Source organism: Fringilla coelebs (genome assembly GCF_963513975.1).
Source record: "Fringilla coelebs genome assembly, chromosome: 6".
Lineage (NCBI taxonomy): Eukaryota > Metazoa > Chordata > Aves > Passeriformes > Fringillidae > Fringilla > Fringilla coelebs.
This window is the reverse complement of record NC_140034.1, coordinates 1,029,880-1,051,306: the sequence shown is the minus strand read 5'-3', so window position 1 is coordinate 1,051,306 and position 21,427 is coordinate 1,029,880. Positions and strand designations below refer to the sequence as shown.

The 21,427-nt window shown below is 51.5% G+C and overlaps 3 protein-coding genes across 5 annotated transcripts in view; 2 read left to right on the top strand and 1 right to left on the bottom strand.

Moving 5' to 3' along the window:
- FANCM (FA complementation group M) overlaps nucleotides 1-17,068 on the bottom strand; it is a 59,661-nt gene extending 42,593 nt beyond the window's left edge. For all 3 annotated transcript variants that reach the window (XM_084207011.1, XM_084207012.1, XM_084207013.1), the window contains exons 1-4: nucleotides 16,512-17,068; nucleotides 15,320-15,492; nucleotides 14,301-14,378; nucleotides 13,543-13,701 (exon numbers count right to left, since the gene is read on the bottom strand). In XM_084207011.1, coding sequence (XP_084063137.1) covers nucleotides 13,543-13,701; nucleotides 14,301-14,378; nucleotides 15,320-15,492; nucleotides 16,512-16,944 — 843 coding nt within the window. In that variant the 5' untranslated portion in view covers nucleotides 16,945-17,068. The remainder of the gene's footprint in view (nucleotides 1-13,542; nucleotides 13,702-14,300; nucleotides 14,379-15,319; nucleotides 15,493-16,511) is intronic.
- Nucleotides 1,514-9,272, top strand: LOC311155116 (heme-binding protein 2-like; the record flags this gene model as incomplete). The annotated part of the gene is made up of 5 exons (XM_084208033.1): nucleotides 1,514-1,742; nucleotides 5,224-5,315; nucleotides 6,346-6,487; nucleotides 7,926-8,109; nucleotides 9,101-9,272. 5 exons carry the CDS (start codon nucleotides 1,514-1,516, stop codon nucleotides 9,270-9,272), a joined length of 819 nt encoding a protein of 272 aa, XP_084064159.1.
- A 115-nt stretch (nucleotides 17,069-17,183) lies between the features above and the next one.
- Nucleotides 17,184-21,263, top strand: FKBP3 (FKBP prolyl isomerase 3). The gene is made up of 7 exons (XM_084207017.1): nucleotides 17,184-17,441; nucleotides 17,525-17,626; nucleotides 17,703-17,810; nucleotides 18,283-18,418; nucleotides 19,328-19,395; nucleotides 20,199-20,296; nucleotides 21,036-21,263. Exons 1-7 carry the CDS (start codon nucleotides 17,331-17,333, stop codon nucleotides 21,088-21,090), a joined length of 678 nt encoding a protein of 225 aa, XP_084063143.1. The 5' UTR covers nucleotides 17,184-17,330; the 3' UTR covers nucleotides 21,091-21,263.
- The last annotated feature ends 164 nt before the right edge of the window (nucleotides 21,264-21,427 follow it).

Sequence of the window (21,427 nt, the reverse complement as noted above, 5' to 3'; positions counted from 1 at the left end):
CTTTCACAGCCAGCTCAGCCCCTGGGGCTGGGGAGCCAAAGCTGAGCCTGGAGAAAGGGACTGCCCACAAAAAGGGAGGGGGCAGATCAAGCATCCCAACAGTCACACCACCAAGCTCCAGCTTTCCCTGGAAGCATCAACAGTCCACAGGAAAGGACTATTTTCCTATTATTCTAAACCCCTAAATGCCCCAGGATTCCCTTTTCTGTCTGCACAAAAAGGGCCACAATACAAATGTAACATTCCATGTTAAATTTGGAATAAATGACAACAGAGTCCACACAGACTCCTGATTCAAATCCAGATCCTGCTTTAATCTCCATATCTACCCCATAACGGGGCTGCTCATCTCCCTCATTCAAAGGCTTATCTCAGCAACTGCAAAATCACACAGCTGAAAACCTCCAAAGCTGGACTTCGGTAACAAAATAGCCCAGAGTTTTTGCACTCCTAATATTTTAGCAAGACCCCAGAGATCTCCTAAACAAAATGAAAGATCTGTCTTTAAAGTGTGGTTAGAAAGCAGTAAAATAAAATCCCAGTAACGACTTACAGGACATGAAGAGCAGTGGGGGAAACACAACAAAGAGAACAGCTGGGAGAGAGGGAATGAGTGGGAAAACAGCCAGAACACAAACTTGTCTGAGTTCTGCTCTGCTCGGACCCTGCAGCATGGGATGAAGGCACCAGGAGCGGGCATCTATCCTGGATCCATCATCCCCGGCTCTCCCCAGCGCGGGGCGGGCAGAGGTGGTCTCCCGTCCCTCCATCCATCCCTCCATCCCCGCATGCATGCCCGCATCCCCTCCCGTCCCTCCATCCCTCCATCCCCGCATCCCCTCCCGCCCCTCCATCCATCCCCGCATGCATGCCCGGGTCCCCTCCCGTCCCTCCATCCATCCCCGCATGCATGCCCGGTGCCCTCCCGGCGGGGGCGGGCAGAGGCAGTCAGTCTCCCGTCCCTCCATCCATCCCTCCATCCCCGCACGCATGTCCGGGTCCCCTCCCGTCCCTCCATCCATCCCCGCATGCATGCCCGGGTGCCCACCCGGCGCGGGGCAGGCAGAGGCGGTCTCCCGTCCCTCCATCCATCCATCCATCCCTCCATCCCCGCATGCATGCCCGGTGCCCGCCCGTCCCTCCATCCCCGCATGCATGTCCGGGTCCCCTCCCGTCCCTCCCTCCATCCATCCCCACATGCATGCCCGGTGCCCGCCCGTCCCTCCATCCATCCCCGCATGCATGCCCGGTGCCCGCCCGGCGGGGGCGGGCAGAGGCAGTCAGTCTCCCGTCCCTCCATCCATCCCTTCATCCCCGCATGCATGCCCGGTGCCCTCCCGTCCCTCCATCCATCCCCGCATGCATGCCCGGTGCCCTCCCGTCCATCCATCCCCGCATGCACGCCCGGTGCCCGCCCGGCGGGGGCGGGCAGAGGCGGTGCCCGCGGTGCCCCCGCCCCGGTGCCGGTCCCTAGATAAGGCCGGCGGCGGCGGCGGCGCGGCGCGGAGCGGCGATGGAGACGGGCGGGTGCCGCATGGGCGGCGCGGGGCCCGGCGGCCCCGCCGCGATCACGCTGGAGGAGCTGGACGGGCTGGCCGAGGAGAGCCCCGACTCGGCGTACCACAGCCACGGCAGCAGCCTGGAGGAGGAGGCGGCCGAGCGCATGGACGACGAGGAGCAGGAGCGGCTGCTGAGCTACTGGCAGAGCGTGGGCCGGGGGCACCAGGTGGACGTGCCCCGAGGTAAGGCCGGGATGCGGGACCCGGGACGGGCTGGGGCCGCGGGACGGGGCAATGAACACCCAGCAGAGTCCTGCGCGACTCTGAGCCACCGGAGCCTGGCTCCGGAGCGGCTAAAGCTGCACCCGGGGGATGCAAAGCTTTCCATAACGCAGGGAAGCGGCTGCAGCAGCGCCAGGGTGATCTATTCGCACTGAAACAACCAGTGCGAGTTTTCAGAGCTAATTCAGTGACCCATTCGCACTGAAACAACCAGTGCGAGTTTTCAGACCCGATTCAGTGACCCATTCGCACTGAAACAACCAGTGCGAGTTTTCAGACCCGATTCAGTGACCTATTCACACTGAAAATAACCAGTGCGAGTTTTCAGACCTGACTCAGTGACCCATTCACACTGAAAACAATCAGTGCGAGTTTTCAGAGCTAATTAAATATTAAACTGACTACCTGCAAAAGCGTTCTTTCTAAAAGTATCCCCTATAGCCCTGTATAGTTCTTTAAAGAAGGAGGGCTGTGTTAAAAACGGCCCAGAGTAAACAAGTAAAGGATTGATTTGCTTTTGACAGCGAGGCTCCCTGGCTCATCTTAGTCAGAATCAGCTCATCTTAGTCAGAATCGGTTGTTTTCAATTTTAAGAAAGACTGGAGAATCTCAAAGACTGATGAGTCAGAGAACTCCTAACAAGCAGCAGAGTCACCAGAGGCTCAGCTCGGTCAGATTTAACTCTGCCCTGTCCTGGCCAGAGGAGCAGAGATCTGCAGCATCTCTGCCATGCAGGTAACTCACCTTCCCGAGGTGGGGAGAGCCAAACCTTGCCCGGGCTGCAGGGGACACTACCAGTATTCAATTACAACTCTTTAAAAACTCTTTCTATATTTCAACACAGCAAATTGAGTCCATCCTCCTTTTCCAGCCATACCTTGAAGTCTCATCTTACCTGTGTAAAGCTTTGATGACAATTAATGTACTAAAAGTAGGGTAGGATTGGTCTGAGCAGGGCTCCCTGCCTTGCCTTGTTCTCCCTGCCCCTGGAGGGGTCTCTGCATGCCCAGGGCCATCCCAGAGTGTCAGTACTCACTCCAGCAGCCATGGGTTTGTGTCTGGGATGCTGGAATCTGACAGCTCCAGGATCCCCAGGGCACAGAGGGTCTCTATTTAACACTCCTGAGCACAGCAGAAAACCAGAGCCCTTCCTACAGAATTACCTGCTGTTCTGGTGCCTGGCACTGGAATCCCTAAATTCCATCAGGAGGGATACAAAGTCCAAGGAATATGTCAAAAGCAGGGTGTGAGCATGTTTTAGGTACACACTTACACATATGATTTAGTTACACAGTACTACAGGTTTGCTCTGTGGCACTCAGCACGTTACTGAAATCAAGATAGAATAATACAAGATTTTTAGAGTAATACAAGTCCTGTCCAGGGCTGAAAGAGGAGGGGATTTTCCAGGAGGAAGAATTCCCCTGTGACAGGGAGCAGCCCATGTTCCTGCCTCTCTGGGACAGGGACAGGACCCAGGGAAAGTTTAGGGTGGATTTTAGGAAAGGTTCTTCCCCCAGAGGGTGGAATCAGCACTGGAACAGCTCCCCAGGGAATGGGCACGGCCCCGAGGCTGCAGAGCTCCAGGAGGGAGCACAACACCCTCAGGGATGGCCAGGGTGGGATTGCTGGGGGTCTGGGCAGGGATGGGGCTGCACTGGCTGATCCCTGTGCATCACTGAAACCATGGCTGCAGAAAACACAACTGTCCTTGTCCCTCTGCTGCCTGCCTGGCCCTGCACAGGTGGAGCTCTCCAGACTGGGACAACACAAAGCACAGATTCATAAACTGAAGGATAAAACTCCCCAAAGGACTTTAATCAGTTGTAATCCCTATCCTCTGCATTAACATGGAATGCAAAAAACATAACCCATCCCCACTAATTGATAAAGTAATCTAAAAATAGAGTGAATTCTAGAGTCCTGAAAGCTTTCCTAATTCTTGGAAAATTCAGTGGTGAAATCTACTTTTATTTTTCCCCTCAGCCTTCAAAGAGATCATTTACATATCAGTTATTAGTTACATTTTAAATGTTTCCCAGTGACATACTGCAAAGAAAAAATATTTACACTTTACTACAATGTAGCTTTTTTCCCTTTATTTTTTCCCTCCCCTTTGTTTAAGGATCTTTACTATTCCAAATAGTCTTAAGGCTAAACCCCTGGACTGGATGCCAGGAGATGGAGGTTTGATTCCCAGCTCAGCTACAGATTTACTGAGTGACCTCGGCCAAGTTAATTCTCCTGCATCTTAATTCTCCTCTCCTCTCAAACATGGATAATAAATACTCCCTTCCCCCATTGTCCTGCCTCTTCCACCGAGACCCTGAGGCACCTCCAGCTCCCCAAAAAGAGCTCTGGGAGCTGAAAGTCCCCCTTTTCCTGCATGTCCAGCACACACCGTGGGGCAGCAGGGCAGGGATTCACATCCAGACTGCCAAACATTGCACATAAAATCGAGTTTCTAATCCTCCAAGCACACAAATGCCTTCATCACTCCAGCTCTGGAAGGCAGGGGACCAGATCTTGTGGAAGAGAGGTGTTCCACTCCTAAGACTCACCTTGTACCCACAGTTTCCAAGCCTGTCTGTCAGGGATCACCTCCTCACCAGAATTTATTCATGACCTTCAGCTAGAATTGATGTCAACCACAGTTACAGCTGCACCTTTAGTCAATAAACATCCCCTGGAAATTCATTCCCCCAGCAGTATCTCCTTGAGCCTGCCACAAGAGCAGCCCCCCTAAGTTCCTTTGTGTGGATACACCTGAATCCAAGAGCACAGGAGGTGCTGAACTGGGAGTGTTCCCTGCACAGGGCAAGGAAATGGGGCCCAGCCAAAAGCTTTCCATGGACACTTGGGTAGGAAATGTAGGGAATGGGAGAGGGAAACCCATTCCTACCAGCACAGGGGCAGAACCCAGGTAACCTCTGTTGAATTTCCAGGCAACCCCCACATGGGAAGAGATGAGAACCTTGACTCCATGTTTCAGAAGGCTGATTTATCATTTTATGATATATATCATATTAAAAGAAAATGATATACTAAAACTGTACTAAAGAATAGAAGAAAGGATTTAATCTGAAGGCTAGAAAGGAAAGGAAGCATAATAAAATCTTGTGTCTGACCAGAGAGTCTGAGACAGCCAGACTGTGATTGGCCATTAATTAAAAACAGTCACATGGGACCAAGCAAAGATGCACCTGTTGCATTCCACAGCAGCAGATAATTATTGGTTACATTTCATTTCTGAGGCCTCTCACTTCCTCAGAAGAAAAGATCCTGATGAAGGGATTTTTCACAAAACATGTCCATGACAAAGCTCTCCTAGGAAAAGCTTTTCCCTTGCCTACAGAAGGGCAAACAAAAGCAGCCCAAGAGAAGGAAGCACATTCCAGCGTGGTTTCTGCAGCCTCACGTGGGACCTGTGGTTCTGTTGCAGACATGGCAGAGCCCATCCAGCAGCTGACCAGGAATAACAACCCCCAGGAGAGGCAGAGCATCCCCTTCACCCTGATCCAGCGCAAGGAGAAGGTACTGCTGCCCCTGCACACAGGGCTGGACCCCTGGCTCCCAGCAATGGAAATGGGGCTCCTTACAAAGGGCTTTTAACTCCACAGGATCTGAACATGAGTGCAAAGCATTGTAACTGTGCCACTGCCTCTCACTTGGAACATCTCACCCCCTGCACATGTGTAATTTTCATTTCTGCAAGGTAGAAACGAACAGACAAGCCAGAGGATGGCCAGGAATTACAGCCCTTGAGACAAAATTAATTTAACAAAAACCCCTCTTTCTTTGCCATTTGAAATAAAATACCCATTTTCTTCATTTAAATTGGTGCATTTGCTCCTTTACAGTCATGTTGATAAAACCTTAGCAAAGAGTACTTGAAATAGATGAATTACTGAATTATTTAAAACCAAAAATATAATTCTGTATCACAGATCATTATGAAACAAAGCAGCAATTTATAAACCCATCTTATCCTCTAATAAAAAACTGAAATTAATGTACAGCAAATTGCTTCCAGCTCAGGAAATGTGCAAACAAATGTTTAACTTTAAATCAAAAACCACAAAAACCTTTACTGACCATCTATGAGGACTTTTTGGCCACATTTCTTTTAAATAGATTTAAATAATTCATGCTTATAAATACCATCATTTGAGTGTGTTTCATTTAAACCATTTAAATGAAGTTTGGGACTCCTGACTGTTTATGTTAAAAGCATTTTTTAATGTTACAGTATTACTGTTACAACTGCAGCTAAAAAATAGGGTTATTCAGTGTTAATTGCAACTAAATGTTTAATAGTGCCAGCCCAAAAGATGAAAGATCCTTATTTTAAAGGAGAACTACCTAAAAATCTGCTGAAGTAATTTTTGATCCAAAATCAGCAGTGTTTTCCTTGGTTTATAGGAGGAAGGATTAAAAGTCATATTTCTTTCAAGGTGATGGCACTGAAAAGATGCAGTTCTTGTGCTCAACTTGTATTTATTTGTTTGACTGATATTTTTAGCTGACTGAATGACAATCCCAAATTCTTCCCTGTTGTTTGCAGCTGGGAGATCTGCTCTATGAGAAAAGGCACTATGGGAAAGCCAAGTGGGCTTGTATCAAAATGAAAGAGAAGCAGTACGAGCAGAGCATCTGCCTCGGCTTCATGAAGCTCATGAGGTACATCTGTGAGCAGAACTCCTCAGGTAATTGACACCTCAACCCCACAGCAGTTGGAAAATTGTATTTCTGCCCTCCCTCCTAACTAGGGAGATGCTTTGAACAGCTTTTTCCAAACACACACCCTATCGGGTCGGGATGTTTTTCCATGATACAGCCTTTCCAGAAAAGTCATCAAAATCCTGGAATGGTTTGGAAGGAGCTTAAATCCCACCCAGAGCCACCCCTGCCATGGCAGGGACACCTCCCACTGTCCCAGGCTGCTCCAAGCTCTCTGCTGGAAATCTGGCATTTGCTACAGGATTTGCAGAGTTTCATTTTCACAGCAGCACTGGAATCACCTGGCAGTGTGATATCAAAAGGGAGCAGAATTTTCTGCCTCCTTCCCTTTAGTTCAAGATATTAAATTGTCCCTGTCCCAATGGACACGGCAAATTTGTGGTTGAAGCATGTTTTCCAGCAAAATAATCCAGTTTTAGCTCAAAATAATGGCAAATCCACCATGTCCTTGAGAGCTTGTGCCTGCCTGTAAAATGTGCACCTGGCGTGCAATCCAATTTAATCTGGTTTTCACTTCCAGACATCAGTTCTCATATTTTTCATCCTCCAGTTACTATCAAGTTTTGCCATGCTCAGTGCTCTGTGCTGTAATTGACTCAGTCCTTAAGTATCTTTCCAAGAAAATACAAACATTGATCACAAACGCTTTTCCCTCCCCAGGTGTTTTCCCCATTCTTTTAACACTTTAATGTGGTTTAAAAGTAATTTTAGCTCCAGAACTGCAGGGTGTTATCAAACTGTACAGAAAGGAAGTTCCTTCTGCCTCCTGCAGTCCAAACACACAACAGTGCAAAAAAATACTGCAACATTTTTAACACCAGCAAACCCTCAGGGAATTCACAGAGCAGCCCCTTCTCTTGCCTGCAGTTTTGTTCCCAAATATTAAACCACAACACAAGGTCAGTTTGAAGAGAAACACAACCCTTTAAGGAGGGGGAAAAGACCACAGGCAAACTGCCTGGCCTCCATGAAGAGGGGAGAGCTCACCAAATGTGTTTTGGACAAAAACTACAAAGCACAGTGAAATCATGGAATCACAAATGGTTTGGGTGGGAAGAGACCTTGAAGACCTTCCTGTTCCACCCCTGCCATGGCAGGGACACCTCCCACTGTCCCAGGCTGCTCCAAGCCCCAGTGTCTAACTGGTCTGGGACACTTCTGGGGATCCAGGGGCAGCCAGAGCTGCTCTGGGCACTGGCTGCTCCTCCCAGCTTGGAGCACACGCTCACTGCCTAAACCGTCCCAGTGAAACCCCTTCATTAACGCCCTGGTGCTCATTTAAACCCCTTCATTAACGTCCTGGTGCTCATTTAAACACTTCAGCCCAAGCTCAGCAGGCAGGCCCAGCGTGCAGAGCTGCTCCTGAGTCTGCTGAATGAATGCTCTCACCCCCTGTGTGGGCAGGGCTGTACCTGGGCATCACGGTGCCCATCGTGACCATCGTGCACACCAACGAGGCGCAGTCGGCGATGACACAGGCGGTGACAGTGGCCTATTACCTGCCCGAGGTGCTGCAGGACGAGCCCCCACACCCCTTCGACTCTGACATCATCATCGAGGAGTGGCCTGCCACCATTGTCTACAGCAGGTGAGAAATGCTTTAACTGCTCTGCTCAGCACAGGAAAAACATCCAGCTCTCACTCTGGGCACGTTAGGATTTTTAGACCTTGTAAAAGGCAGCAAATGGTCAAACTTAATTTTCAAGAGTTGTAAAAGCTGCCTGTTTTATGAATGGGATGGTCAGGAAACAAAGGTTACGAATTTATAACAGGGAAAGGTTTTGGGCACTGCCCAGACACCCCAGGGAATGGGCACAGCTCTGGCATAGCCCTGCCAGAGCTCCAGGAGGGTTTGGGCAGCGCTGCCAGGGATGGACAGGGTGGGATTGTTGGGGGGTCTGGGCAGGCTGTGATTGGACTCCACAATCCCTGTGGGTCCCTTCCAGCTCAGGTTACTCTATATTTATATCAATTACTTGGTAAAATGATGCATCAGTAAATGTGTGATAAAACACCCTCAGACTATTCTGTACAGTTGGGAACAAAGTGTCTGACGTGGCACAGAAAACTTTAAGAAAAAATGGTTTGGGATTAATCACAGTCAGTACCATTGGTGAAACAAAACCAAGTCATTCCGAAGGCATTTCTGGAAAAACAGTGGGTTTAAAATGAACACTGGCTCTGGAAAAATGTAACAGTGGCTCTGGAAGAACAATGGGTTTAAAATGAATCACAGAATGAACTAAGTTGGGGAAGACCCTTGACATCATTGAGTCCAACCTATGCCCTAACACCACCTTGTCACCCAGACCATGGCACCGAGTGCCACATCCAGGCTTTACTTCAACACCCCCAGGGATGGTGACTCCACCACCTCCCTGGGCAGCCCTTTGCAATGCCCAATCACTCCTTCTGTGAGGAGCTTTTTCCTCAAGTCCAGCCTAAACCTCCCCAGGTGCATCTTAGGGCTGTCCCTTTTGTCCTGTCGCCATCCCCGGGGTGCAGAGCCACCCAGCCACCCCCACCGGCATCAGGGAGCTGTGGAAGCAGCTGTAGCTGATCTGAGCTGACCCCTGCAGGAGCTTCCGAGGGATCACCAACGAGGACTCCATCATGAGAGAGATCAACCTGCTGGCAGCCATCCTGGAGAGCCCCGAGCTGTGCCTGCGGGACACCTTCATCATCGCCGGCTACACCAACCCCGCAGCCGCCAACCGCCACAACGAGATCTGGTTCCTGCAGCGGCCCTGAGCTCCGGCTGCTGCTGCCCACGGAGCCTCCTCCCTGCCACAGGTGACCCCGGGCAGCCCAGGTGTCCCCCCTCACAGGTCAGCCCTGGGGATCTCAGCTGGGTCAGGAACAGCCAGCCCAGCTCAGCTCCCCAGCCACAGATCCCTTCGGCAGCTCCGACAGCTTTCACACCAATTTAATGGAGGGTTTGAGCACTTTAAAAGTTAGTTCACCTTTTCTATCTTACTGACCAGATAAGGGAGGCAGAGACCTCCCCCCTCATGCACTTATTGGCATCCCTAGCCTGCCTGTGGCTTGGGATGGTCCCTGGGGACATCCTGGAGCCCTGGCCTGCTCTGGTGCTGCACAATCCCCCCCGGGGCTTTCAGTGTGACACACCAAACCCACCTCACACAGGCAGAGAAAGAATGTCCAGGTCTCAGTTCCTGAGGAGAGCTACCAGACTTAGCCCACTGAGATTAGAGCATGGAGTAAGAACAGGCCAAGGCTGACAGCTGTGGCACAGAGACCCCCAAAGCTTACCTCAGGAAGCTCCCAACCAAAGCACCCCCAGTCTGGAGAGAGACCAAAAAGTCCTACTGCTCACTCAAGTGTTGACAGCAAAACTACAGGTTACCCTCATCACACCCCCCAGGAATCCCACGACTGGCTCTGGCATTGCTAAGCAGACACTGGTTATTTTGAACTGCAGTTTTCTGAGCAGCTCATTCTCCCAGCTTTGCTGGGCCTTAAAGCACTGCAGCTGGAGTAAATTGCTCAGGACTTCTGGCTGTTAATGGCATAAACAACACAAATATCCACAGAGAACGTCCCAGCAGGGAGTGACCTGGGGCAGACACCTCTGCTGAGGGCAGGGCTGCTGCTCCAGGCAGCACAGCTGGGTTTGAGCATCCCCAGGCACCCCACAGCCCCTCTGGGCCCAGTCCCAGCACCTGACCACCCTCACTGTGAGAGTTTTTTCTCCCTAATATCAATTTGTTGTTTGTTTTGCCCTTCACCCCTGTGATAAGCCCCCAGCTGCCAGCCTGGCTCCATACAGAGGCTGAGCTCCCACATTCCAGAGCCCCCAGGAGGTCTGGGAGCAGCATTCCCACTGTTCCACACAGCCCAAGAGCACCTACTGCACTTTAGAGTCAGGGTAGCAAACAAGTTTGCTCTCCAAAATCCCTCCCTAATGTCTCCCCTTACTGATGTGATGGTAGAGTTTATTCTTAATAGAGGTTAAATATTTTTTATATAAAATTCATTGAGTACATCACCAGCATTATTTATTGGTTACAGGATTTAGAGTTCCAACAGAGCTTCTGTGCTCTTTAATTCCAACACACAGACCAGCAACCAGAGCCAGGGGCTGCTAACTCACAGCAGGGTGAAAAAACAACTCCAAAAATGATTTGTGGAGGACTTCTGAAAGACCCTGAAGCCTCCTGGTCCCACAGGGAGGGAGGGCTCTGTGCCCAACCCAAAACCTCTCCCTGAGCAGCAGGATCAGAGTGGCCCTGGTTTAAGCAGGACCAAGGTGCCCTCTGCTGCCTGCTGGGCACAGACATTCCTTGGGAAGCAGCAAGGAGAGGGGGAAAAGGAAACAGAAATGAAATAAAGAGACACAAAAGCCTTAGTTTTAACACAAAAAACCCAAGAGTCTTTATGGAGAGGGGGAAAAAACCCAAACAAACTAAAATGCAATAGAGTGTCCCAGCCTGGGAGAAGGAAAATTAAAAATGCCAGCCAGTATTAAACTAAAAGCTCTTAATTAAAGAAAAACAGTGAAAATATTTTTAAAACTGAGTTGACTAGAGGGCCCAGGGAGGCAAAGGTTTTGTTCTCATATCCTCCCCCTGATTTTTATAAGAGCACTTAAAAGTAATTTTCACCTCTGACAAGATTTTATGGCAAATTAAAGAAATTTCTGCCATCTGATTGCTTTTGCCAGTGAGGGAAATTCTCATTATGCTTTGGCACAACAGATGTTGGCTAGCTCCTGGAAGCAGTGAAATCCTCTCACCACAGAGCACCAGTTTGTACATAATTCACATTTTAAGCCTCTCCTGCAAAAGCATCTGCTGCGTCTGATGTCCCTGCCAACCCCTCCTGCGGCTCAGCTCCCTGTGGGTGACGTTCTAGAAACATCCCTGAAGCACAAGCAGCTCTGAGTGTGCTGACATCCCACCTGCAGCCCAGCACTCCCAGCTCTTTATGGCAAACTGTGAATCCCAAGATAGTATTTATTTATTTTGACTTCTGTTAGATGGCTTCTGCTGCTGAGAAAAAACAAAAGAAACCAACAAACAAAAAACCTACTTCAGCTCCAGTTTGGAGATACACTTTATGGCTTGGTACCAACAGCTGCCACTGGCCCTCAGGAGCACAGGGACCAACAGCTCCAGCGTTTAGCTGACACAAAATACAGTTTATTTAGTTGTTACACCACTGAATGCCAAGCAAACATCACTGTTACTCAGATCTGACAACATCATGTCAGGCATGACTGCCTAGAACAGGTATTTTGTTATCCATCCCTGGTTCTGCTTTGGGAGCCACTCCTGCAGTTTCAGTTTAATGTGAAGTTATTAGCTTTCTGCTCATGAAAGGAGATAATACATCAGCATTCACCCCTATTTTTGGAAGATTAAATGATGTAGCCTTAACAGATAAGTGTTGTCCTGCATACTGTGTATTTTCCAAACCAGAGTTAGTGCCTAAAAAGTTGATTCCAGCTATTGTGATACTCAGGGCCTTGCTTATTGTATGTAAAGACATCTCCACAGAGTTCCTCTGGCATTGTTGTGCTGTGCTGTCTGACACTGTCCTTTGCTCACACTGAAATGTTGTCTTGTTTACTGTTTGGCACAATTAAAGAATGATTTTACTGTGCCCAGGACACCTGGCTCTGGTTCTTGCAGCACACACGGGTGCTTTTGCTCTCCTGCCTTGGGATGCTGCTCTGATTCTACAAAAGCCATTTAAGCCCCACATCTGAAATGGTCACCTGAGGCCCCAGAAGCTGAGGGCCAGGAGCCACTTCCCCAAGTGCTGAGGCCTCCAGAAGTGAGGCCTGGCCCTGGCACACACTGCAAACCTTCCCTGCAGCCCTGGGTGTTACTAGAAGTTGTGTTCTCCAGGAAAGCAGCAGCACTTGAAATGCAAATCCAGAGCAGAGGAAGGAAAGAGAAAGCACTGCAGCCACAAGGCAGCTCAGGCAAGGCTGGTGGAGCCAAACCAAGGTGCTCACCACAGCTTAAACCCCAAAACAAAGCCCTGCACTCAACAGAGCCCTCAGAGGCACCTGCAGTGATGCAAAACTTTGAAGTTTCTCTTTACCAGTGGAAGTTCCTCATTTAAACACTCTCAGGTCCCTGGGTTGCAAAGAGCTGATGCACTCACAAGTTTGCCTTCACAGAGCTACACCAAAATCAATGAATTTTAACCAAATTCCCAGAATGACCAGGTTGGGAGAGACCTTCAGGATCACTGAGTCCAGCCCAGCCCTACACCTTTACTAAACCCAGTGCCACACCCAGGCTTTGTTAAACACATATGCTCTGAGGCCAACAGGCTGATATAGAACTCAATCCTAACTTTTTATGCCTCTAAACAAAAAACAGCAGATACTTTACACTTTCCAGAGTGGTGTTTTATGTAACATCATTTGCCAACAAATATGTTACTGGGAAGGCACAGATCACTAAGTTACAGCTGACTGACAAACAGCTCTGGCCCCCAAAAATCTCTTCTATTTGGGCATTAAAGATTGGTAAAAAATAAAAAGATGTCATCATCATAATAGAAATAGGCCAATAAATAAATTAATAGGCCAAATAAACCAATACAAAAACCTCCAGGAGAACTAATTACACTCACAGACGACTTAAAGCTTATTCTAAATAAAATTATTCTTAGTCAAAGAAAATGTTCCAGTCCACACACAGATTCCTCAAGGCATTCCCAACATCTTAATACTGAGTTCAGCCCAATGCAGAAACCTCAGTTTAGGTCTGGTGTCAATTTTGCAGACTGCTGAAATAGGGTGAGGAAAATTCAATTCCAAGATTTCCACCTGAGCTTTTCAAGTTACTGCAAGGTAAAAGGTGTCACTGGTGCAAAATGAAACTGCAGCTGCTGGAGTTGAACCCATGGTGCTTAATTTACCCTATAATCAAAGTTAATTACATAAGAAAGTGTTGCCTTTATAAACACTGCAAGTCTAGACAGAGATGAAAAACATTTCCTGTCACTGACCACTGACCAAAAAGCAAATGCAGTCACTCACCTTGATGTAAGCGTTCTGAATTTCTACCAGTTCTTCCCCAAGTGGAACTACAATTTTTTCCACTTGTCTCTCGTGAGAGTAAGGCTGAATTTCTGGAGAATCTTCAGCACACACCTCTATCTGAGCAATCAGCAAGTTGGAGATAACTTGTTGCACAGCCTGGTAAAGCCACAAAAACAAAGTAACTACTTCTGTATTTTAGAAGGGGTTACATAAAATAGCAAGGAAAAGGCACTCACTGCCTACAATGAAAAATAAAAGGTCAGGAAATAGAATTCCAGACTTGGGGATTGGAAAGGAACCTTAAATCCCACCCAGAGCCACCCCTGCCATGGCAGGGACACCTCCCACTGCCCCAGGGTGTCCCAGTGTCCATGGCAGGGACACCTCCCACTGTCCCAGGGTGTCCCAGTGTCCATGGCAGGGACACCTCCCACTGTCCCAGGGTGTCCCAGTGTCCATGGCAGGGACACCTCCCACTGTCCCAGGGTGTCCCAGCGTCCAGCGTGGCCTTGGGCACTGCCAGGGATCCAGGGGCAGCCACAGCTGCTCTGGAATTCTGTGCCAGGGCCTGCCCACCCTCACAAATCAATAAAATGTGGTTTATAGCATGAGAAACACCAAACCTCCTCAAGTAATGATTGCAAATTATTCAGTCTTGTTGTGGAATTCCTCAGGACCCTGCAGAGGCTCCAGCAAAAGAACAGAGCTCCCACTCACCCTGGATCATTGAAACCACCCAAGGAGCTCGGGCTCACCTTGGTGTCACTGCCTGGGGTGGCACTCAGGGCCAGGACCCGGAATTGATTGCTGTATTTGCTCAGCTCCCTCACAACCTAAGGGCAGGAAAGCTTCATTAAGGCCCTGAAAGGAGATTATTTCCTTCTACAAACTGCAGCAGTGAAGATACCCACTGAGCAGGGAAGGCTGAACAAAACACTCCAGAAATACTGAACCCCAGAATGGTTTGGGCTGGAAGGGACCTTGAAGATCCCCCAGTGCCAGCCCTGCCATGGCAGGGACACCTCCCACTGTCCCAGGGTGTCCCAGTGTCCATGGCAGGGACACCTCCCACTGTCCCAGGGTGTCCCAGTGTCCATGGCAGGGACACCTCCCACTGTCCCAGGGTGTCCCAGTGTCCAGCCTGGCCTTGGGCACTGCCAGGGATCCAGGGGCATTCTGGAAATGCACCAAGAACAACCTGGAAAAATTATGAAATTATTTCTCACTCAATTTAACGAAAGTGTTGACAGCCCACTAACTCGAGCTGCCAAAACGTGAGTCTGAAGAAAAACTCTAAAAAAGGTAATTCACAGATGATTAATCCTAAGTAATCTGAACTCCACAAATATCCAGTAAATTTCTCCAGTGTATCAACATAACTTTTAGGTCCCCTTTTGCTCTCAGGAGATTAACCCATGATAATGCAACAAACCCTTGGCTAATCAACACAACCTCAATATTTAAAAAGAAATCTTGAACTGACTTATCTCTGCTAAAGAACCTTATAAAACACTGGGTTTTTAACATTGCCCAGCCAAAACAATCTTTAAACTAAAATTGCAATTTAACAGAGGCACTGTAAAAACACCTTACAGATATTACTAACAAGGCAGTAACAATTCACAGGAATGTTGGATGTCTTTCAAGCAAAGTTAAGGGCCTCAAGGACAATCTCCCCACAGCAATGACAGTAATGCTTTATGGAGATGCTGGAAGCAATTTCAGGGAAGGTTTTTGTGACTGGGACAGAAGAGTGGGGTGGCTCCAGCCCTACCTGGCAGTAGGCATGATTGCCAAGGGCTTTGTGGGCTTCATCAATAACCAGACATTTGATCTCCACAGCAGGACAGGTCCCACGAGAGAGGTCATTGACCATTATCTGAGGAGTGAGGAAAAAGACTCTCTTGGTGTTCCACAGCTCCCGCCGGCCCAGAGCCTGGGTTCCTCCTGGAAATCAAAGAAACAACATCAGGGAACTCAGAACAAGGTATAGCTCAGGTTCTGACAGTGACAGGGCTGGCAGACACATAAAATCATGGAATGGTTTGGGTGGGAAAGAGACCTAAAATCCCACCCAGTGCCACCCCTGCCATGGCAGGGACACCTCCCACTGTCCCAGGGTGCTCCAGCCTGGCCCTGGGCACTGCCAGGGATCCAGGGGCAGCCACAGCTGCTCTGGGCACCTGTGCCAGAGCCTGCCCACCCTCGCTGAATACAAAATATTCACAGAATATTCACAGAATGACCAGATTGGAAGAGACCTTCAAGACCATCGAGTCCAGCCCAGCCCCAACACCTCAACTCACCCCTGGCACCCAGTGCCACATCCAGGCTTTGTTAAACACACCCAGGGATGGGGACTCCACCACCTCCCTGGGCAGCCATTCCACAACCTTATCACCCTTTCTGGAAAAACTTTTTCCTGATATCCAACCTGTATTCCCCTTGATGCAATACAATGACTAGGAAGAGTTTTTTGCATTAAAAAGTTAAATCAGGAACCATGGAAATCAAGGCTGGGAAGCTCAAGATGCCCACTACATCATTAAGAACACCTCAGGGAAAGGTCTGGACCTAAAAGCAGGTTACGAGTTCGGTCATCAAGGCTGTTACCTCGGTGAGGAATAAACTGCAGCTCGGGGGGGGCTGCAAAAACTTCATAAAAAGGTGAATGGAAAGTGACGAGGAAAGCGACACGGAAAGTGACGAGGGGAGGAGAAGGAGGGGCAGGAACAGCTCTGAGGTGGGTTTAACGAGCCATTCTTTTTTGGCTTAGGCATCCCACAGCGCGCTCTGTGTGTGCAGAGGCGCGCCCGCTGTGACCCACAGGGCTGCACCGCAGCGCTTCGCCCTTTATACAGGCGACCTGGGCTTTTAATACGGCCAAACCGGCAGTCAGGCCTCCAAACTCCTCTCATTTTTTTATTTTTCCCCACACTGTGGGTTTTCACGCCCGGCAGCCGTACCTGTCATCTCCGCCATGTCCCGGCTCGGGATGCCCATGACGCGGCCGCACGCCTCCATCTGCTGAGCCACCAGCGGCTTGGTGGGGGCGAGGAACAGCACCTTGCCCGAGGGGAACCAGCGGTAAAAGTTGTACATGACCACGGCGGCCACGAAAGTCTTGCCCAGCCCGGTGGGCAGGCACACCAGGGTGTTGGCCAGCAGCGCGGCGCCGGCCATGCGCTCCTGGTAGGGGCGCACGGGCAGGTTGGTGGGGTAGATCCAGATGGAGCCCGCCGCCTCGCTGAAGCCCTGCGGCGGGCCGGGGTCGGCCGCGGCCGCGGCTGCCAGCAGCAGCTCGTCATCGCTGTCCCCGGCCGCGTCCCTCCGCTGCTCCGCTCGGCCCTGGGGCGCCCGCCACACCTGCGGCAAAGTGCGCTGCCGGCCGCCGCTCATCCCGCCGCCATCTTAGCCCTGCCTCACCGCCGCCGCTTGAAACCGCCGCCGAGAGGGACGGGAGCCGCCTCCCGGCCCTCCTCCCTTCTCCCCCGGCCCTGCCCTCGCCCTGCGGTGCCCGCCGAGCCCGGGGCCGGTCCCGCCGCTGCCGCCGCTGCCCTCGCTCAGGGCGTGCCCCGCCAGCCCCGAGGCGGCGCCATTTTGTCCCTCCCTCGGCGCCCCTCCCCGAATTCCCGCCGGGCGCTCGGCCGGGGCTGAGGGGGACGGTCGCGAAGCCGCCTTCGGAGCCTCCCCTTCTCCGGCGGCCTTCTCCCGGCCCGCCCCGCTCCCTGCCCGGCGGCTCCCAGCCCTCCTCTCCGGAGGAGGAGCGGGAGGCGGGTGGGAAGATGGCGGCGGCCGCGGGCCCGGCGCAGCCCTGGAGCGCCGAGGAGCTGCGGAGCGAGGCGCTGGCCAAGAAGGAGATCATCAAATTCCTGCAGGAGCACGCGGCGCAGGCGGTAATGGCGGGGGATAATCGATCGTGCGGGGGAGCTTTGGGCGGGTTTCTGTCCCCTCACCGCCTGGCGCGCGTGTCCCGCAGTTCCTGGCGGAGCACAAGCTGCTGGGGCAGGTGAAGAACGTGGCCAAGACGGCGAACAAGGAGCAGCTGATCGCGGCGTACACGCAGCTCTTCCACACGCAGGTGAGGGCGCGGGGATGGCGCTGGGCTCGGCCGGGGCCGGGGCCGTGCGGGCGGCTCCTCATCCTTCCCCTCGCAGCGCTTCAAGGGCACGGACGGCGCCGAGAAGGCGGCGGAGAAGGCGAAGCCGGCCAAGGCGGAGGAGGCCAAGGGGAAGGCGGTGAAGGCCGAGGAGGCTGTGGAGGAGGTTGGTGTGATGCCCTCGACTCGCGTTTTTCGCCTGGAAAATCAAATTATGCGGGTGGCTTGTCTCGGGGTGAGGGTTAGGGGGATATCGGGGAAAGGCTCTTCCCCAGAGGTTGCTGGCACTGCCCAGGCTCCCCAGGGAATGGGCACGGCCCCGAGGCTGCCAGAGCTCCAGGGGGGTTTGGGCAGCGCTGCCAGGGTGGGATTATTGGGGGGTCTGGGCAGGGACAGGATGGTCCTTGTGGGTCCCTTCCAACTCAGGAGATTGTGTGATCCTAAATCTTCAAAAACCTGGTTACAATAAGAAATCTGGTGTTTCTACCCCATCTTAACCTTAAGCTGCATTTTCCCCAAATGTTGCAGCCCTGCCACTAACAGTATCTTCTTTTATGCCTTAAATTCAGCGGTTGTTCGGTCTTGGATATCTGGGACTATTTAACCCACCAGTTACAACTCTCTTTTTGTAACCTTAGGGGCCACCAAAGTACACAAAATCCATTTTAAAGAAGGGTGATAAAACCAACTTCCCAAAGAAGGGAGACACTGTCCACTGCTGGTACACAGGAAAGCTGCAGGATGGGACAGTCTTCGATACCAATATTCAATCAAGTAAGGTTATAGATATATAGATGTGCAGATAAACTCCTGGGGCTGGTTGCAAATGCTCCTGGAGGGAATTACCTGGGCTCCTCCAGCAGATGTGGGCAGGGGTTTGCCCCTGGAAGGTGTGTCTGGGAGCATTCCTGACAAACAGCTTTATCACGGTGCTGCCGAGCTGCCCTGCAGCTCCCTGATCCTGATTTTCCATGAGCTAGCAAGGGCAGTATTTTAGGACTGGCTGGTGTCAAGTGACAGGGCTGCAGGCTGCATCCTGCCAGCCCTGGCTTCTGGCATTCCAGGCCCGGGGAATGTGGAATGCAGGGAGTCAATCCGAAGGGGAGATAGTGCATCGGGAACTCCTGCGCCAGCAGTGTCCTGAATTTCTCTAAATAAACACATCTTGGGGCCATTCTGGGGTAAATCTTTACATATGGAGGCACTGGAATGAGAGGGATTTGAATACTCTGGTGTGCAGTATTCCCTGCTGAAGTTTTGTGACAGATCAGAGGGTTTAGGGGTCTGAAATGGTACAATACTGGAAAGGCTTTCCCAGCAGTGATGCCCCACACTCTGAACAGTATTCCAGAGTCACTGGAGTACTGTCTGTAATTCCTCATACTTGTATGCCCCCTGTTGACTTTTCTTGGTTCCTTAATATGTCCATAACTTGTACAGTCAACTTGAGTAATTCAGGAATGAGCTTTTGGGGTTTGAAGGATGCTTTGGTGCGCCTTGAACATTTAATGATGTTTTAGTGCACACCTTTAATATTTCCCCCTGAAAATCTGATATTGGGCTAAAAATAATATCAGAAGAACAGCTATTTATATAAAGCATGATTGTAATGGCAGTTTTCTACAGAGGTGTGGAGTGTGCTGCTGTGATGTTGAGGCTAATGAACATAAAACTCTTTTCTAGGTTCAAAGAAGAAAAAAGCAGCCAAGCCCTTGAGTTTCAAAGTTGGTGTAGGAAAAGTGATCCGAGGTGTAAGTAAAGCATGCAGGGCTCCCTCCCAGTCCCTGGGCAGTTCCATTCTGTGGTTTGTGACTGGGGTGCAGTTTTTGGGTTCTGTTTCTCACAGGGGCAGATTGCATGGGATTGCACTGGGAGGATGGAGCACTCATCGTTGGTCATTCCCTCCTCAGGCAGAGCTTGGAACAGGCTCTGTTCCCTGGGGTCAGCCCTGTCAGTGTCTCACAGCAGCTGAGACTGATGGCATCCCAGGGCTCCATCCATCCCTGCTTGCTTTCCCTGGCCTCTACTCTGTGCCAGGCCTGAGCACCCTTTCTATGGGGAAATTCCTCTTGGTGTCCAGTGGGGGGCCATTCCCTCTCCTCCTGTCCCTGTCCCCTCCTGGCAGGAGTTGTGCAGAGCCACAAGGGCCCCCTGAGCCTCCTTTGCTGCAGGTGTCCTGCTGTGGGATGGGGCTGTGTCCGTGGGCAGCGCTGCAGGAGCAGCACTGGCCCAGGTTTAATCGGGTTTGTGGGTGCCAGAGCCTGCCCTCAGCGGGGACAGCACCAATCGCTGGCACGCCCTGGGAAGGGAATCCTGAAGCTGGGAATGCTGATGGGATGTGTTCCATTGCTCCCCGGTGTCATCCCAGCACAGGAGCACAGATTGCTCTGTGGGGCTGCTGTGTGGGCAGGGAAACTCCCCCCGGAGTGCTCCACAGGGCTGGGCAGGGCGCCTGGGGCTGTGTGCGCATTCCTGGAGCCCCAGGAGAAGCTGGGAAGGGCCGTGGTCACAGTCCCAGGTCCCATCCCTGGCTGGAGCTGCTCTGTCCTTGCAGTGGGATGAGGCCCTGCTGACCATGAGCAAAGGAGAGAAGGCCCAGCTGGAGATCGAGCCCGAGTGGGCCTATGGCAAGAAGGGGCAGCCGGATGCCAAGTATCCTTCCATGATCTCTGACTCCTCAGGGAGCCTGGGAATGCTGGGGGCAAGGAAGTGCTTTATGGACAGGGATACAGGAGAGGGGTTCCCGTGTTACAGCAAGCTCAGGATATTCCCACTCAGGGAGTTCAGGGCGCTTCCTAACTGCCCTTTTCTTTTGGAGAAAAACTCATGCAGGGGGAGCCTGCTGCTGTTTTCCACCTGCATTTTTATTGCAGCTGCTTGCAAGTGCTTCTGCCTGATGGGGATCCTAACCAGTGTAGGGAAACAGGAGCAGGGCCAGAGTTACACTTGGCTCTGGGATACAGCTGAAATAGGGGGTGCAGGAGTGATCCCACAGTGTTTCATGCAGCCCTGTTTATTTTTCCCAACACTCCTGGAGGAGGGGAAGGGATTGTTCTCCTGTGCTGGAATCCTGTGATCTGAAGGGCTGCCTGGACGCTTCTCCCCTGTGACAGTGGGACCTCCCCAGGCGCTGCCCCACAGCTGCAGACAGGCTGGGGCAGCTCAGGGCAGTGAGGAGCAGGGTGTGCTGATGAAGGTGTGTCCATGGGGCTGTCCCTGTCTCCTGACAGCTCCTGCTGGGCAGCAGCTGTGCCTGGATCTGGGGTGTCCTGCCAGGTCAGGGCCATCCCAGGGACATGGGAGAGGCTGGGGAGCAGCTGGGCACTCCCTGCCCAGGAAGGGGTCACTGCAGGGGCTGCTTCCTTTCTGTTTCCTTAACGTTTGCCTACAGGATCCCACCAAATGCAAAACTCTTCTTTGAAGTGGAGCTGGTGGATATTGAGTGAAGAATTTCCTGTGCTGCTGGGAATCCATTTCTGCCAGAGAGAGCTTCCTGCTGGTGTTGCTGTAACTCCAGGCTCCGGTTACAGCGGTGCCTTTGTGGAGATGAGTGCTGAGTGTTGTCCCTGCCCCGCTGCTGTAGTGACAGCCCCACCACTAAAGCAGAGTTTGTACCTGCCAGTGCCTCCCTTCTTTGTGTCTGTGCTCCCCCCGCTCCTCTGCCAGGCACTGCAGAGCCCCCGGAGCAGCAGGGCCCACACCCAGCCAGGGCTCCTTCCCTCCTGTAGAGCCCAGTCCCACAGCATTGCCACTCCATGATCCCACAGCATTCCTATCCCACAG

What these genes read in the sequence shown, in the direction of transcription:
- FKBP3 (XM_084207017.1), top strand. Translation starts at nt 17,331, where the DNA reads ATGGCGGCGGCCGCGGGCCCGGCGCAGCCCTGGAGCGCCGAGGAGCTG. An exon ending in CGATACCAATATTCAATCAA is followed by an intron (nt 18,419 to 19,327) that starts GTAAGGTTATAG and finishes ACTCTTTTCTAG; the next exon opens with GTTCAAAGAAGAAAAAAGCA. An exon ending in AAGGGGCAGCCGGATGCCAA is followed by an intron (nt 20,297 to 21,035) that starts GTATCCTTCCAT and finishes GTTTGCCTACAG; the next exon opens with GATCCCACCAAATGCAAAAC.